This window comes from Elephas maximus, chromosome 3 (assembly GCF_024166365.1).
Source record: "Elephas maximus indicus isolate mEleMax1 chromosome 3, mEleMax1 primary haplotype, whole genome shotgun sequence".
Lineage (NCBI taxonomy): Eukaryota > Metazoa > Chordata > Mammalia > Proboscidea > Elephantidae > Elephas > Elephas maximus.
The window spans coordinates 97,146,975-97,165,297 of NC_064821.1; the positions used below are offsets into that span (position 1 = coordinate 97,146,975).

Here is an 18,323-nt window from a genome sequence, read left to right on the forward strand (position 1 = left end):
GATTTTTAAAAGTAGAGTAAGGGGTTAAGGAGTGCCTGGGTGGAACAAATGGTTAAGCACTCTGTCACCAGCTAAAGGTTGGCAGGTCAAACCCACCTAGAGGCACTTCGCAAAGACAACCCATGATCTTGAGCGGAGAAGTCGGTGGCCAGTCACTCTGGGACAGCCATCAGGGCCCTAGCTCCTTCCAAAAGGTCACAGCCTTGAAAACCCTGGGGGAGCAACAGTTCTACACTGCACACAACGGGTCTCCATGAGTCGGAACTGACTTGACAGCAACTAACAATGACAACAAGGGGTTAGGGTACCCCAGTATAGAGAAAAAAACAGCACCAAAGAGTCAGGTCTGGGGACCTAGTCCCAGCTCTGTCACTCAATAAGATCAATAACAACAGCTCACCTTCATTACGTACCTACTATGTAGTAGACACTAAGCTAAGTGCTCTAATTTCCACGTCAACTCTATGAGATAGAAATTATTTTCATTTTACAAATGAGGAAAACTGAGACTCAGAGTTTAATGAACTTGCGAAGTTCTAGGAAGTGGTGGAGTCAGGATCTAAACCTAGTCCTGACTTCAAAATCCATGTGACTAACTTTTGCACAAGTAAACTGGTCTCTCTGAACCTTAGTCTTCCCATCTGTCCAAAGGGAGGGAGAATGGACAAATAATAATGATTTGGGCAGAGCTTTACAAAGCCCATGGTGGTGCTCTAAGCAGGGACAGGGGGCCAATACAATATCCCAGGGTCTCTGTATAAGCCTGCCCAGGAGTAGGGATCTGGGATGTGTACATCAATCTCGTTTCTAGCAGGGCTGCCAAAAGCTGGCATCATCTGGCTCCCAACTCTCTGTTCAAACACTTGGTCCAAGGTTCTTCTTCATCTTAGAGGTATCTGAGTCAAATATGTTGCAACCGTCCATATCTACTCTTTAAACCACAAGGTGAAATATACTTTACAACGCCTGGAGTTTTGTCCAGAAGGGGAGCAAGTGTACAGCAGAGAGCACCCATGATCTTGTGCCAAGAAGCCAGTGGCCAGTCACTCTAGGACAGCCATCAGGCCCCTAGCTCCTCTCCCTGGCCCATTACCCTGCAGCTCCAAAGGCTGGTGACCCGAAGAGCCGGTGGATCATTGAAGCCAACCCTACCCAGAAAGGAGAGGAAAAGGAGGCCCAGAGAGGTGAGTAGAATTGCCCGAGGTCACCCAGCATGCAAGTGCTGGAAAGAGAATAGGACCGTGTCTGCTGGAAAGCAATGTGAGAACTCATTGAGCTTTTTCTGGGGTATCACACATGCTGAGAGCTTACTGTGTTTTCACAAGAACACAAAGCATGGCTCCTCCTTTACAGACTACAAGCTCCTTGATGGCAGGAACTAGGTTGGATTCCATCCCCAACCTTCCTGAACACCAACTCTGAGCCAGGCCCTGTGCCAGGCAAAGAGATACAGGAATAAGGAGACTCTGTCCCTCTCCTCAAGGGCCCATAAATAAGTAGAAAAATCTCCATAGAGTGTTATCAGGCTACAGCAGAAGGAAGAATAGGGGCTGTAGGGGCTAGAGCTCTAACATAACCCTGCTTCTGGGAAGAGGTAGCACTTCAGCTGGGTCTTATGGAATAAGTAGGAGTCAGTCTGGTGGAAAAGAAGGCAGAGAAGGCCCTTCCAAGGAGCTGTTTACCAGACATTTATGTAGTAGCAGTAATAATAATAATAGTAACAGCTGAGCATTTACCCTGTGCCAGTCTCTATTTTTAAGCAGTTATACACATATTAACTCATTTAATTCTCATAACAGCCTTTTGAGATTATTCCTATTATTGTACCCATTTTACAGATAAGGACACTGAGGCCTTAAAAGCTCAATAACTTGCCAAAGGCCCCCAAGTTAGTGCATGGAGCCAGCATTCTAACCTAGTGATCTAGTTCCATGCCCATGGCCTCAATCGGCATCCCACACACCTCTCAGATACGCACTAGACCTTGTGCTGGACACAAGAGTACAAAGGTGACTGAGTATTAACTATTTTCCTATTTGTTCTAAAAATGATTTAAGAAGGCATAAAGATAAATAAACACCTAGCCAGAGCCTCAAGAAGCTAACAGTTTATAAGGAAAGAATGGAAAATTCCAGGTCTGAGGCTGTATAAGGAAAAGTTCAATGCTGTTAGAGAACAAGAAAGCAGCGATTAGGGAGATGGAACTGAACCAGCAGGAAGGCCTTGAATGCCAGGTCAAAGGGCTCAAAGTATTCCCATTGGCCAACTGGTTGTCAATCTACACGCCGAGCTGTAATTTCAGGGGCAATCTTTAGTGCATATACCAAGCACTGCCTGTGGAACAAATCAATGCCTCTACAGATGAGCCCTGGTGGCACAGTGGCTAAGAGCTCAGCGGCTAACCAAAAGGTTGGCTGTTCAAATCCACCAGCTGCTCCTTAGAAACCCTATGAGGCAGTTCTACTCTGTCCTATAGGGTCACTATGAGTTGAAATTGACTCAATGCCACACAACAACAACAACAAATATGCACAGATGCTGCGGTGGTTGCTAAAATACAAATCTATTTAAAACTACTAACGTTTTCTCATTAGGTATTTTCTCCAACAACAGCTACTAAAAGCCCAACTACTATCATGTGCACTGATTTTTATTCTTCTATTTAGAAAACTTGGATGCCCCTGCTGTCAGGGATGGGAAAGAACAGAAATGTTTTAAGCAGGGAGTTCTGAGGATTCAAGGCCTCAGAGTTTTGTTCTCTACCCAACCCTGCACCCTCACCTTTCCAAGCGCCCTGGGTTTGTTTGAAATTCACGTCTAAAGGCCCAAAGAAGATCCCGCCCCAGTGAGAAGCTGCAATGCGAAGATGTTCTCACAAAGAGCGCTACGTAAATACAAATGACTGTTTGATCAATCATTTGGCCTCAGTGTGGGATTTGGTTAGAATTAAAGCCATCTGGCTGAGGGGGGGTGAGTGATGGGGGAGGAGACAAGCAGGCGGGAAAATGACCCACCCCCTCCCCCCAAAAAGCATTGTTTAAATATAACAGAGAAAAATAGTAAAGTCCCTGCTGTTATTTCAGCCTAAGCCACTTAATCCTTCAGCACATAAAGCAACTTATTTTATGACCTTTTCCCTTTAAAAAGTAAATCAGAAGACGCTGCCTTGAATTCAGATATCTCTGAAACACACTACTCATCCCTTCCAGTGAAATATCCTGTTTCATAAACCTTCTTCGAGATACTTGAAACTGCAGATCACTAAATGCCTAGCTTTAGGCATCTGACATTCCAGAGAATTAATATTTAAACTTATTATAGGAAAAAAGAATTGCGTTTGGTTGAAGCATGAAATATTTAATAGCGTCTCCAAATTAGAAACCCTATTTTGTTTCGCGATGGAAATGCCAACGTTATTACCTGGGCTTTGCACTCAAATAAGATAAAACACACAGGCAGTCTTGAGATTAAACACACAATTACTGCTGTTTTCTCCAGAGATGGGGGAGTGAGACAGGTTTGGGGAGTGGAAGCGATTGAGTTTCATTTTTACGATACACTTAAAATTATATTATCATTCTCTGCCTTGCGGGCTGGACTTGAGAGTGCTGAAGCTATTTAACCACCGAAAACTGTGTTAAAATCAGCAAATCCACAGAGGCCTACTCAGACTCCAAGCCATATTGCTAGGAATGGGCCCACTGCTGGGCAAAGCCCGGTAACTTTCTCTGCTCGCTAGGACAAAAGCATTAAGTGGTTTGGGATAAAAATTAAGCTTCAATTGACACAGTGGATCCTGGCAGCCTCTGCCGGCACGTGTAATTTATTTACAGGGTTGGAGAGTCGGCAAAATACATCATCGACTCTTATACAAACTTCTACTAGGTATTAAATACCCAACCCTCAGAGAAGTAATTCATATAGTCCAGCAACGTTCCAAAATAAACCCAATCTCCAGCCCTCCAGAGAGCTTAAAACAGCAAATGGGATCTGTATTTTTAAAGTTAAGCTTATAGTACTCCCTGGTTTCTTGCTAAAGCCTTATTTTCCATCAAATCTGTTATTTAAAAACAAAAGCAACATCTCAAAAAGTAACCTCGTTGCTAAAAAGACAAATAGGAAGAGGCTGGACCATATCGCAATTGGGACAGCCCTGATTTCTTCTTCAAACTCTCCCTTTCAGACCTAGTGTCAACACAAGAAGGCAAAGACATTTTGGACAAGAACAATTCCTTCAATTCCATCTACAGAGTAAAGAAAAATCCCATTCTCATCAACACACACACACACACCTCCTTCAAGGCCGTGGACACAACCTAGCAGGAAGACTTTTTCCATCTGCTTTCTATGGGGGTCATTTGGCTCATTCATCATTTGACACAAAACACCCATTCCGACAAGCTCTCAAATTCAATCTGATCCCTGGCCTATTCTCCCTCCAAACCCTTCATCATTCCACAAATCACTTAATGAGAAATAATTATTTAATAGGTCCCTGAGCTACTGCTCCCAGCAAAATATACTCTACACACCAGGTGTGGTGGGAATCATAAAGGATTCTCATCAAACAGATGTCTTCAGAAGCAGTAGAGAGGAGACCACGACCAGGGCCTTGGTGAGGAATCTCCCCAAAACGTGTGAAAGGCTCAAATAGGGACTATGACCTGCAGGAACCGGTGGAGGGGGGCATATGCCACTGAGAAGGGGTCTCCTCTAGGGTCCTCCATAGCTTCTGGGCCCCAGCTTCCTGAGACCCCCACGTCACAACTGAGAACCACTCCCCTTTCTCCCTTTCTGCAGCAGGGCAGTGGGCAGTACCCTAAGAGAGGTAGACAGTGTCCCTCCTAAAGTCACACCTCAGCCTATTAGCTGAGACTCAGAAATGGGTGGCTCTGGGGAAGGCTGTCTGGACCAGCTTCTCCAGGGCTTTGAGAACATACTAGAATTCTACAGCCACAGCAACTACTGCACTGTTGGATTTAAACATTGGTCTGGAGATCAATGTGCTTTAGGGGGAAAGTACCAGCTTTGCTGTCAGACAGATCTGGGCTCTACTACTCACTAACCATACAACCTTGGACAAATCACCGAACCTTTCCAAACCTCAGTTCCCTCCCCTCCTCTTAGAGTTGCTGGGTACCAGTAAATGTGATTACAGCTATAAAGTATCTGGTCAGGCACTAAGTAGGTGCTCAGTAAATGTTAGTTTACCTCCCTCTTCCTGTCCCTTCTGTGTTCAGCTTCAGGAATCAAGAGTTCCAAGAGGAGGTCAAATCCCTAACTAGACTGACACAAAGGCAGCCTCTTTCCACACCCTGGATCCTTCCCAAGCTTCCTAGCCCAGTTAATGTGGAATCCCGGAATATCAGAGCAGGATGGGACTATGGATAATCATTCAAACTGCTCCCATGTTACAGATGGGGAAACCGAGGCTTAAAGCAAAGGGTCTTGCACGCATACAATGAGGCTGTACAATGGCACTTGTGTTTGCTCCAGCAGGCCTTGACCATAACCACCAAATAATTCAGGCCATACAGGAAATGCGTTATTCAGTTAACGGACTGAAGGTCCCTTCTCCGTGCGTCTGACTCAAATGCTGACTTTAAAAACACAGCTCATAATACTAACACAATCTGCCTCGATCCACCGGAAACCTTCTGAAGGAATAACCCTCTGGAGTTTAAGGAGAAAACGGAAAAAAAAAAAAAAAAAAAAGGAAGCAGATGCTTGAAGTCACTTTAAACTCTAAGACCATTGGGTTAGGGCTGTAGTGTCCCCACCCCCACCCCATCCCAGGCCTCTGTTTTCTTTCGGTTTCTTATAAATAAGGGTTTGGGAGACCAAAGCAGCCACAAAACTTTCCCCCCTCTTCTCTGCTTGCCTTACTCAGTAACTCAGCTGTCAGTCCCCAGGCTTTGGTTCCAATGCTGAAAGCATTTCTTTTTCATTGTAAACTATTAATTTGGGCAGTGGCTGTTGATAAACAAGAAGTCCGTTTTTAAAACTGCTAGAATCATTAGCACAGTGAAGGAGAGCAGCACAAACGTTTCAGAAGCCTGCTCTTTTTGCCTGGCCCTGGTATTACAGCTGTGCCTTTTGTATCATGCACTGGAATTTTTCAAAGCTCATTGCAGAGTTTGTTTCATTTCTTCTCCTCCTTGAACTGAATGTCTTTGTTTCTTTAAACACAAAAATAAACTACCCCCTACCAAAAGAAACAATATTTTCTCTCTAGGTCCAAACTCATTGCAACTAAAATCTGTATTAGAAAACAAACAAACAAAACAAAGCAACCCACACATTATAATTTAACTTTGAATATAATCATATACAGTCATGTGCCGCTTAACATGCACCAGGCGTTCTGTGAAATAGGATGTTATGTGATTTGAAAGTTGATTTTCCACCTTCGTGTTGTTTGATAACCTTTTGTTTCACTTCCAAATGGATACTTCTCCTTTGCCTCTTTGTTGCTGCCATCACTAGCACTGGTTTTGCTGTGTTCGGGAGCCATGATGCACTTCATGGTAATATTTTCAAAAGAAAATTAAACAGAGAGATAATGCTACAACACGCCAGAGGCTCCATACACAAGATTGGCTGCTGCTGCCTACAAGTCGAAGCATACACTGTTACACAGTCAACTTTTCATTTGTAAGTAGGGAAAGTTCATATTAAAATAATGATAGTAAGTATAGTACAGTACATACACAAGCCAGTGACACAGGCATTTATTATGCCGTACTTGTTGTAGGTTATATATGTACTGTACCATTTTACACCTGGCAGCAAAATCACTTTGTATACAAGAGACATGAGACACACGAGTTACGTGTGGGAAGCTGTTACCTCTGATAAGTCCGGTTCTCCGATCGAGATTTCTGAACTCCATTATAACCTTACGGGACCACGGACGCACGTGCAGTTGGACATTGCTGACTGGTCATTATGCAGCACATCAATGTATATATAAGGTGAGGTTGTTGAAACACCACTTACCAGCTTCAAAACAGGAAATACTTTTCCAAGAAAATTGAGAGACTGGAGGAAAATTATCCTCTCTATGCAAAAGCCACAGTGAGAGATAGTCACTGGGCAACTTCCAAATAAAGTTGCTGTTTATTTGTTTGTTGCTGTTGGTTTTTTTCTAATCCTATCCAAAAAAGGATTGAAACCCCTACTCCAAACTTCAGTTTCTCCCTCCTTCTAGGATGCTGGCCAAACTCCATGAAATAAAACCGAAGAAAATGATGATAATTATGCAACATTCAGAACAAAGAACATAAGAATATATTTTTTTAAATGATTCATTGTGCACTTATGCCTGTAATGGGATTTTAACGCACTATAAAAATAAATGTGCTGGCTCACTTAGCTTCTCACGCAAATGAAACGCAGGCTGATGAATAACTAAGAGATGGGGTGGGTTTTGTTTTTTTTCAGAAGGAGGGCAAGTGTGAAGGAAAACCACAGTGTATAAAGAAATTTACTTTTCTTAATGACAGATGGAGCAACATAGCCTATGGATATGATTCCACGGCTAAGAGGGTCCTGAGACCTCAGCTCAGCTAAACACACTACAGGTAAACTACTCAGAGACAACTAGGCTTAAAGTAAGTTACAACCTCATGTGATGGTCCCCTTTCTATTTTGCACACCAAGTCTTAGCAGCTTCTAGAGAGCTTGGGAGGCAGGAAAGGAAGAGAATTCTAGCCGCACAAGATTCTTTGGGAATCTTTGGGAATTATATTTCCGCTACATGTCTATAAAAGATTTGTCGGATACGTAACTCTTAGGGCTGTAGACGCAACATGTTCTATCTCATTTGTATACCCATACACATACATGTTTCTCTTTGTCTCACTGAGCCTGACATTTGGCCAGCAGGCTTTTCTCCCTCTTATTTGAAACCTCAAGCACCGAAAAAATTTGGATCTGATTATTTCCGGATCACAGGACCAGCACTTTAAAATGGATGAAATGCAAGCAAATTGCCCACCAGAGCCCCAGGGGGGAAACGCTTCAAAAATAACTCGTATCTGTTTATTATGGATGCACCAGTCCTTCCGAGGCCTCCCCCGAATATCACAGTGGCATCTCACACCGATGAAGAAAAAACGCTACCAGGTAACACAACCAAAACCTGATCATGTCTCCACCATCACCAGCACATACTGCTTTCTTTCTTTTTTTTTTTTTCTCCTTCTTCTTTTTTTTCTTTTAAGTTACAAGATTGGCTACTTTTTGGAATCTACAGCCATGTTTTGATGACTGTTTACTAACGGCAGAGTTCATATCTGTCACGATCATCAACGTCCTTTTTATTTCTAAAACACATCTCACGTATGCTGAGAAGGGCCCAGTGAGTCTCTGTGAGTTAATAAAGACTTCATTATCTGGTTTTGTCTGGGAACAACAACTCTGGACAAATGGAAACATCTGGTAAAAAGTTTTCTAACTATGGCATAGATACTAGTTACCAATTTCCAAAGATTCAAGACAGGAGAAGTACCAAAAGCAAAAATATTTTCAAATTCTCTGGGAACATTTAGAAGGCCTTCATGGTGAACGCCAGCTCTCTGCCACCAACACACGTAGAGAAGGTACAAGTTGTAGAATCAGAATCAAATATTTAGAGCTGGAAGCCTTGGAAACTGCACTGACTGTCTCTGCAGCTTTGAGCAAATCCTTAAACCTGAATGTCTTCATCTATAAAATGGGAATCATATCAGTAAGTGCCAATTTCTGCCCAGCACTTTACAGAGTGCAACGCACCACGACATCTGTTCCCTCATAACAGCCCACAAGGTATGAACAGCGCAGCTGGTGTGAGGCAGAATGAGGTAATGCGTGGGAAACACGCTGACAACTGTAAAGCACTGTGCACAGGAACGAGCGTCATTAGGACACCGCCATGAAGCTGTCTGCTTGCATAAAGCCCAGATGTTTACCTTCTTTCCTTGTCAAGACTTATAAAAGCAGAGTGTCGGGTGTTTAAAAATAAGAAAAACGCAGCATCTGGTAATTTGGCCCTTCCAACTGTTTGGAATCTAGATAAGCGGGACTCTGCCATAAACAGATTGTGATTCTTACTGTAAATGATGACAACGTTAGCACGTGACGTCGCACCGTCCCCAGTGCCTCCTGACCCCAGATCTGGAAACACACAGGACCCCAAATACAGATGAACTGCTGGATTCAAGAACATACTCCCATCCTCTGCTTAGGGTCTGGTCCAAGACAGAAGGCAGATCACCTGAAACCTGACCCCAGACCAAGCAATACTGTCTTCTCTTCCTTCGCTGGGCACAAAAAACCTGAGGCTTGGCTCCTCTGGGCTTCCTGAGTTAGTGCTCTTCACAGTCAACATTCTGAAAGCCAAAGTTTTCTCCCTCTTTCGTCTACCCCCTTTATGTCAAGTGTCACTGACTCTAGCACAGTGCCTTGCACAAATTAATAAAAGCGATCTCTCCTACCTCTTTAGTTTACAAAGCAAACGATTCTTGTAACTACTGCTTTATTTACCACAGGAGGCAGGCATTATTATCTACTGTGCAAATGAAAAACCAGAGGTTGAGGCGGTGAAACACATCACAATAACCCATGGTCATGGAGTCAATTTCAACGCATAGCAACCCAATAGGACAGGGCAGAACTGCCTCCGCAAGGCTTCCAGGGAGTGGCTGATGGATTCAAACTGCCAACCTTTTGGTTAGCTACCATAAAAACATAACTCACCGTAATTCTTAACCACTGTGCCACGAGGGCTCCACATTACAATAGTAGTGTCAAAAATAACCAGGCACTAAGGACGGCCTCCCCACACTCGTTCAGTCTTTCAAAGTAAGTCTCACAGTAAATTTACAAATGAGGAAATTAAGTCTCAGAGGAGTAAAATAATTTCCCCAAGGTCCCACAGATTGTAGGTGGTGGGGTTTTACAATTTCCATCACAGTCAAAAAATATTTTTCAATTGGTATTTCTGTCTGTTTTCAATAAACTGAGAGCTCGGAAGTAGACACCAAACATTCAAAGGGTTACATGGTCTGGAGAATGTTTTGATTGTTGTGGAGTCAGCGATAAAGAGGAAGACCCTCAACCAGATAGACTGACACAATGGCTGCAATGATGGGCTTGGGCATAGCAACGATTGTGAGGAGGGCACAGGACCTAGCAGTGTTTCATTCTGTTATACGTACAGTCACTATGAGCCAGAACCGACTCAACAGCACCTAACAACAATAGGGGCAGTAAGACGGTGCCGTTTCCTCATGGCATTTTTAAGAGAGCTGCCGAATCTCTGCTGGGAAGCTGGTTTTCTCTCAGGCCACTTGGTGCCTTGGCTGTGAGGAGGAACTTGTCAGTAGCAACACAGTTAGAAACCTCTCCAAGCCCAGGTCCCTGTGAAATGAGCTGGCCAAGAATCTCTGCCCCTGGCCTGCTGAGTGACTTTTATAAGACAATTCCCCTAGCTCCCCTAGTTTCCTCATCTTTCAAATGGGTGTGATAAACCCTAATCCACCAGCCTCATCGGGAGGCTGTGAAGAAAACAGTTTTGAAGCCTCTTGGAAAAGCTTAACCAGAGCAACCAGTTTAAGGTACAAAGAAAGAGGTTCTTCCTCCCAACCCTTTATCCTCCTCTGCCCTATCCACATACAATCCTGACTTAAAGATCTCATATTTTAGAAATTGGGGATGGGGGATAAAAATAATTTGCGTTTAGGGGATGGAAGTAGGAAGATCATACACAAAGCATCCAGATGAAAGGTTTCTGTAACCACAGCTTTGGAACAAAGGCTATGTTTGGGAGCGCCATCTGCTAAGTCTGCTGAGGACTCAACGTCTGATGACGGCCACCATTTTTTAAATGCAAAACATTGCAAGAGGGTATGTGTTTAACAGGGGATTGTGCATGGAACGGGGCAAGCCAGGGCGCTCACGGCAGCAACAATTACTCAGAACTTGTTGCGCAGCACTCCTCTCTCTGGTAAGAGAACCTCATATACGTATTCCAGCAATGATATTCTGCAGGCATTTTCTTCCATATCTACCCTTCTAGAAAATGACCTCTATCTCTTGGAGAAGAGATTGACATTTAAAATAACAAGACAAGAAATAGCTCTCTCTCCTACAAAGTCAGGTGTTAAAAAAGGTGGGGGGTGGGACTGTTTCACCAGTCTCTTAATTTGGGAGTTGGGTGTTTTTTACCCAGGAGGAACTCTCATCTCTAAAAGTAAGCCAGACGACCTTTTCTAAGTTGCCAGGACTGATGCTAAGGAGTGACACCTAGCAAGCTAGAAAACACAAATGGTTTTGTCTTCCTCTGGAAATGGAACAAAGAGGTTCCAAAAGCTGACCTAACCAAACCGGCAAGTCCATGGTTTCTCCGAAGGAAAAAAAAAAAAAAAAGATAGAGGGAGGCAAGGGCCTTAACAAATTTCCCCAATTTCTGGTTAATTATCTGTCAGCATGAAACTTATAAATAATGTCTCAATAATAATTAACTGTGATGGGAAGAACATGTTCATGAAAATCCCAGCATCCTCGCCGACTCTGAGCCCATGAACTGTGCTGGGGTCTGCAACCACCTTATGCTCACAAGCTCTGCCGGGTGGAGGAAGAATACTGGCACGTAACTTTTGACCCAAGACTGTGCTTCTGAATTGTTACATACAGAAAAGCCATTTTTAAGTCAGGACTTGACTCAAGCTGGATTACAGATTCATAGAATTTCTGGCAGGAACCCAGAAATCATCTGGTATAATTCCTCACTTGACAGATGGGGAAACTGAGGTCCCAAGAGAAGAGGAGTCTTGCTGAAGGCCTCTGGTTTTTGTTATTTAAGGAGACTGGAATATGTCAAAATATGCCTTTAGCTGACTCAGAGATAGAGATGCCAGACTTGCTACTCATAAACTACAAAAAGCCCTAATTTATAAGATTTTGGCAAGTTTCACATAACTTTTATCAGAAACAAACGGAAGCAAAATTATGTAATCTGAGCTTTCTATAGACACATCCCCTCCCACCCCCAAACAGGCTTATCTCATTTAAATTAGATGCTTCCTACAACTTCAGGCTGACAGAGGAGTTCCAAAACAACTAGAGAGAAACTGAGAGGCTCTGGAGAAAGTTCCACCAAATTCTCCGAAGGCTCCCTACAAAGGCGTGCTGCTGTGGCGACGCCTGCCAGCCCGAGTCTCTCCACGCCCGCGGTCAGGCACGTTGTGGCGGGGCCGGACTCACCCTTCCCGGCGGCGGTGGCGGTGACCTTGGACAGACCGTAATCTCGGGGACTTCGGGGTCGGAGGAGATCGTGGGAGCGCTGCGGCGGCGCAAGCGTCCGGGGTAGCAGGTCCCGCGAGCCCCCATCCCCGCAGCTGCCGCCGCTCACTGTGACTCTGAAGGCCACATGGGCGCCGAGGCCAGCGGGCCCGCGGCCGGGGCCAGGAACGCCGGGGACATCCTTTGGCCTCTTGTCCGAGTGCACCTCGGCCACTTCGCAGTGCATGGCGCCAGTGCGGGACGCACGGCTGGGAGTCGCGCCGGGCTCCTGGGAAGGGGAGACAGCACAGGCGCGTTAGACTCCAAGAAGCGAGCCCCTCTTGTCTCGGGACCGAGGTTCGGACAGGTCACTAACCCCCAGTTTATTCTCAGTCCATTTCTAAAATGGGTTAGTGCCATGACACCCACGCTATCTGCAGCTCAAACTCCCCGGATACCCGGTAAAAGCCCCTTCTTCGCCACAACAGCGGCCCTCACTCCCATTACTGGCTCGTTGAGTACCCCAGCCACCCGCCGCCGCGGCGCGTTCCTGAGAAGCCCCTGCGCCCTCCCGCCCAAATACGCCTCTACGGAGACCGGAGACCGGCCCTCTTTGGACGAATAAATTAACTGAGGCCTGGAGAGGGGAGGGAGTCTGTCCGGCGTCACCCTGTGGGACAGGGACAGGGCGGCAACGAGGATGGGAAGCCGCGGAAATGGCTCCAGGGATCCCCAGCCGCGCGCCCCGTGGGCTCTCCGGGCCAAGCTGAGCGCAGAGGCCGCTGACCGCGCACCCACGGAGCCCCGGCGCAGACCCTCCAAGACACACCCGCGACAATTCAAACCAGGAAAACGGGAGGCTGAGGATGTGCGCTCACTCCTGCGACGTGAACTCACTGGGCGCACACGGGGACACGCACATTCCCGCGCACAGCAGGGAAAATGAACCCCCTTCGCGCGCACGCCCACGAAGTCAGCAACGCCCATGCACGGCACGTTCCCACGCATGCCACACACGCGCAAATACACACTTGGAGACACAACATGCCACACATACTACATTCACTCATGCGACACTCAGCGACGCAAACAGCCACACAGTCTCACGCCCTCCACACACACACACTGGGTGTCCCCGCGCAGAGTCTCAGCCCTTCCGTCCTCCCTCCTGGAACCAGGGCCCGGGGCCCCCAAGCTCTCCGTCCCCCTGGACGTTTGCTCCCTCGCGCCATCCCAAAGTTCCCGAGCTCGAGCATCGCTGGGACCCGAGTCCCAGATCTCGGGTCCGCCGCCCGCCTCCTCTCCCGGCCTCCTCACCTCGCTGCGGTCGCGGCAGCTAGCTGGGCGCTCGGCTCCACGCGCCTCGACTGGCGCCTCAGCCCCGGTCGCCGCCGCGGCTGCTGCGTCCTGAGGGGCGGCACCCCGGGGGCGTGGGCGGGGCCACCGCCTGCGGGACAGCCGCTCCGGCCACTGGCTCGCTGCGGAGGCCCCGCCGAGGCCAATCGCGGACCGAGGGCGGGGCCTCTCCCTGGGGGGCGGGGCGGGGCCCGGCGAGGGGCTGGGCGGAGAGTTTGACAGGCGGCGGCCGGCTGGAGCCCCGAGCTGCCTGCGGCTCTCGGGCGGCCAAGCGGAGCAGGCCCTCGGGGCGGCGCCGCGGGCGAGTGAGGCTGAGCACCGCCGCCCGACCTCCGCCGGCCGAGTCCGCAGAGCGCCCTGGTCCTGAGGAGAGCCCGGCTCTACGCGCCTCTGCTCCCGCCGCCCCCAGTTGCCTTGGCCAGGATCCTTCCTCTCTACGGGTCCGTTTTCAATCCCGTCAGATAGGAACAGCAGTACCTTCTGACGCCGAGGTAATAGATGTGAAAGTGCTTGAGAAGTGCTTTTGCAGAATCCAACTCGCTCACCCAAGATCTCGCACAGATTTCACAGCGAGTCATAGTTGGGACCAGAACCCGGGCAGGCCTCTCAGCCCACTTTCCTTACGTTTTTGTGGGAAGTGTTTTACCTCAGAAAGAGTTCAGGCTAGGGGGTCCGAACTCTTTAAAAAAAAAAAAAAAACCCGTTGCCTTGGAGTCGATGCCAACTCACAGCGACCCTATAGGACAGAGTAGAACTGCTCCATAGAACTTCCAAGGAGCGGCTGGTGGATTCGAACTGCTGACTTTTGGTTAGGAGCCTAAGCTCTTAACCACTGCGCCACCAGTGTTCCTCAAACTCCAAAGTGCAAGTTTAAAAAAAAGGGGGGGGGGGGCGAGGAGGAATGCCCGGATCCCTACCAGAGACAATTTCAGTTTAGTCTGTCTGGGGAGTAGGACCCAAGCGCCTAAATTTTTAGTGCCCTCCTGGGAGATACTTACCACTCCAGGAGTTGAGACCCACTTGTCTAAGGTCTCTGGAGCTTATATCCAGTTCTCTTGCCTTCGAGGCTCCTCCCGCACACACTGTCTCAGCAGGCCTTGCCCGATGTATAGAAGGAGCACTGGACAAGGAACAATAAGAGGCCACAGGGACTGGAAGCAGTGGCTCAGTTCTTCTCTCTGAGCTTCAGTTTCCCTTCTGTAAAAAAGGGTGTTCACCCCTGCCTGGCCTACCCGCCAAGGCTACTGAAGTACCCAGCCAGGCTCCTGAGGTGGTCTCTGTGGCTCATCCCAACCTGTTTCCTCTGCACTGTTTCTGGGTGATCTGGGCTGACACCAAGCATCCTGCGTGGGTCGCACCTTCTGAAGGGAGGGATCTGGTCTCTTTGGCCTTGGTCTCAAATTGAAACGTGTGTATTGAGCCCCTTCCTACTACCATAACAGGTCAGGTGTCACAGCAGATTCCATACAGAGTAAGAAACCCCAAGTGGCATTCCCGGAATCTTGGAAACCCAGGACTTTAGAGTCACAAAATCATAAAATTCTATTTCCTACAATTTATTAGGAGCCCTGCTGGCTCTGTGGTTAAGCATTCGGCTGCTAACCAAAAGGTTGGCAGTTCAAATCCACCAGCCACTCCTTAGAAACCCTATGGAGCAGTTCTATTCTGTCTTATAGGGTCACTATGAGTCAGATCGACTCGACAGCAAAACAGGCTTGGTTTTTTGGTTTTTTAGAATTTATTAACTATAACATGTTACAATTAGAGAGCAATAATGCTAGGAAGGATCTTGGAGATTTAGTTAGACACATCCTCACTTTCAGAGAGGGAGGGTGTGGCAGGCTTCCTGACTTCTAGTCCAGTGCTCTTCCTCCTATACCAACCACACTGCCTCGCACAGATATAAGATGTCAACCCTGCATATAACATATAGGCCAAAGTCTGCATTAAAAAAAAGTTAAAAACCCATTGCCATCGAGTCCAACTCATAGAGACCCTATAGAACAAAGTAGAACTGCCCCACAGGGTTTCCAAGGAGTGGCTGGTGGATTCAAACTGCTAATCTTTCGGTTAGTAGCCGAACGCTTAACCACTGTACCACCAGGGCTCTTGGGGCTACACAGGGTGTCTCAAAGGTCTTGCCTCTGCTGAGGACTTGGAGTTGGGGATTGCTGATGCTTTTATGGCTGGAGTGGAAGGGTAGAAAGGGGCAAGAGTAGCTCACCACCCCTCCAGTGCACATCTGCCTCACTCTCTGTAGTTCCAGTGCTGGCTCTGCCCCCATCAGGCCAGGTGACTTTAGGGGACCATAACTCTGTTCTGGACCTCAGTTTCCCCCTCAAAAAGCAACAGGTTTGGAAGAGGATCTCTGGGCCTTTTCAGTTCTGCCCTTCAGTGACGCCAGGGAATGAATGACTCATCTGCCTTCCCTTCCCCATCACACACACACAGATGTACGCCCTCAGAAGCACATACACACAGCATTGCACATTTAGTTGGGACACAGAAAACATTTGCTCTTGAATAAGTCGCTAAACCAACTGGACCCACAGGCAAAGGGGCTTCAGATTCCCAAGATGCAGCAACAGCTCATTCAGTTATTCTTTACTGAGAACATACCCTGTGTCAGTCACAAGCCTGACCTAGGGACATGGAGATCCTTCAGGCCTGCCTTTCTCTCTGTGAACAGGACAGATGTGTTTGTGGAGCCTGGCAAATCAATGAGAAGGTTAATCTGCTCAATAAAACAGACCTCTTAAACACTGTATATGGCAGGACCCCTTTGGGGATATACAGAATCCGGTATATGCATTTTTTTTTTCCTAGAAGGAAACACAAGAAATTGTTAACAACGGTTCAGGGAATGGGGGACTGCAGGCAGGCCTGCACTTTTTGATTTTATCCCTTTCTAAACTGTTTGCATTTTCTAGCAATGTATATTAACCACCCCCACCCCCCATCCCTTTCAACAGGGGTTATCTGAGCAGGAGGATCATGAGCTATACTTTGTTTTCCTTTATGCTCTTGGTATTAAAATAAAATTCTTTAATATATTAATTGTCAAGAACGAAACAAAGACTGCTTCTCACTTTAGCAGCCTAGATGCTAATGTGCTTTTATACTAACTCATGTTTCCAGCTCAAACATTCTTTTGCACTCCACTCCCACATATTAACTATCTACTGGATATCTCCATCTGAATCCACCTGCAAAAGCAAACATTATTTTCTTCTTTGACTTTGCTCCTCATTCCTGTGTCCCTATATGGATAAATTGTCCCATGGCCAAGTACCCCAAGTCAGAAATTTGGGAGTCATTCTGGGCTCTTCCTCTCCCACACTCCCGTATCTGATTTGACATAAATCCACCTAGCAGGCCTCCTCCTCTCCATCGTCGCTACTACATTTCTTCTCAGCTGTCACAAATGTCTGTAATAGTCTCTCAATTCTTCTTTCTGCCTCTACCCTCATCCTTCTCCCAGTCATCCATCTTCCACACGGATCTCTCCATCAATCTTTCTAAAATATAGATCTGACCATGTCACGTCCCTGCTTAACCCTTTCAGGATTGATGAGATATACGGTTACCCACTCATGTTTTCTAGCTCTCAGGTTTTTTGGGTAGCAACTTTCTCAATGACAGTGCCTGCTGCTGCAAGACAGAGGCCTTTATGATTGTTTAAAACAAAAAAGGAGCAAGTGCCACAAATTACTATTTCTGCAGGGTATTATATGAGGTGTGTGCATTTTTGGCAGGAAAAATAGAAAACATTATGTGGGAACCCATGCATCCCAGTGGACACTCGTGGAACTCTGTGATTTTCAGGGTTTGAATTAGTGGGACAATGTATTGCCTACCAAAATTTTCAGACATACTCAATGATTAAGCATCCTTCCATTAAAGAAAACACATGGTATGAACAAAAAAATTAAAGCAGAAACTAATAGGGTCTGTCCTGAAAGAGTTAAAACTCACTAACAGCTTCCAATGGCCATCTAAATAAAGTCAAACCATTTATCGGCCCCACCTCCCACCCTACCCTACGTTTCAAGCACCCTGAAATATTTTGCATCTCCTAGAATCCTTGGAAACTCTATGGGGCAATTCTACTCTGTCCTATGGGGTCGCTATGAGTTGGAATCAACTCGAGGGCACTGGGTTTCTTTGGGTAGAATCTGGCTTCCCTTTATAGCTTTGTATATGATGTTTCCTATTCTAACACTGTTCCCTCTTATCCACCTTGCAAACTTTTCCTCTGAAATGTTTAATACCCAGCCGAAGTGTCACTTTTTCCCAGAAGCCTTCCCTGCTCTCTCTGCTTTATTCTGTCTCAGAACTTAGCACTCTGTTTTGTAACTGCACGTTTAACAGTCTATCTTCCCCCTAGACTGAGAGCTCTGTGCGGGCTTTTTATTTCGAGGGCTTAGAACAGGATCTGGCACAAAGTAAGTACTAAGTAAATGTTTGGTGAACGCTAACTGAATTATTAAAGACTGACAACTACTATATTTACTTGCCTGCATTTCTAGCTAAGCAATTTCTGTCTTATCATGACCTCCTCCCCACAAACCCCATTACTGTCTTTGTCCAGGGATGTAAGTGTAACTCATAAAATGGTCAGGACAGCACTCCAACAAGGCTGGCATTAATCCAAAAAACACAAAATAATAAATGTTGGAGAGGCTGTGGAGAGATTGGAACCC

At 46.5% G+C, this 18,323-nt stretch overlaps 1 protein-coding gene across 2 annotated transcripts in view; it reads right to left on the minus strand.

Moving 5' to 3' along the window:
- Nucleotides 1–13,649, minus strand: part of GLIS1 (GLIS family zinc finger 1) — a 314,199-nt gene extending 300,550 nt beyond the window's left edge. For both annotated transcript variants that reach the window (XM_049879303.1, XM_049879302.1), the window contains exons 1-2: nt 13,582–13,649; nt 12,247–12,553 (exon numbers count right to left, since the gene is read on the minus strand). In XM_049879303.1, the coding sequence (XP_049735260.1) occupies nt 12,247–12,511 (265 nt within the window). In that variant the 5' untranslated portion in view covers nt 12,512–12,553; nt 13,582–13,649. The remainder of the gene's footprint in view (nt 1–12,246; nt 12,554–13,581) is intronic.
- Nucleotides 13,650–18,323: the final 4,674 nt, after the last annotated feature.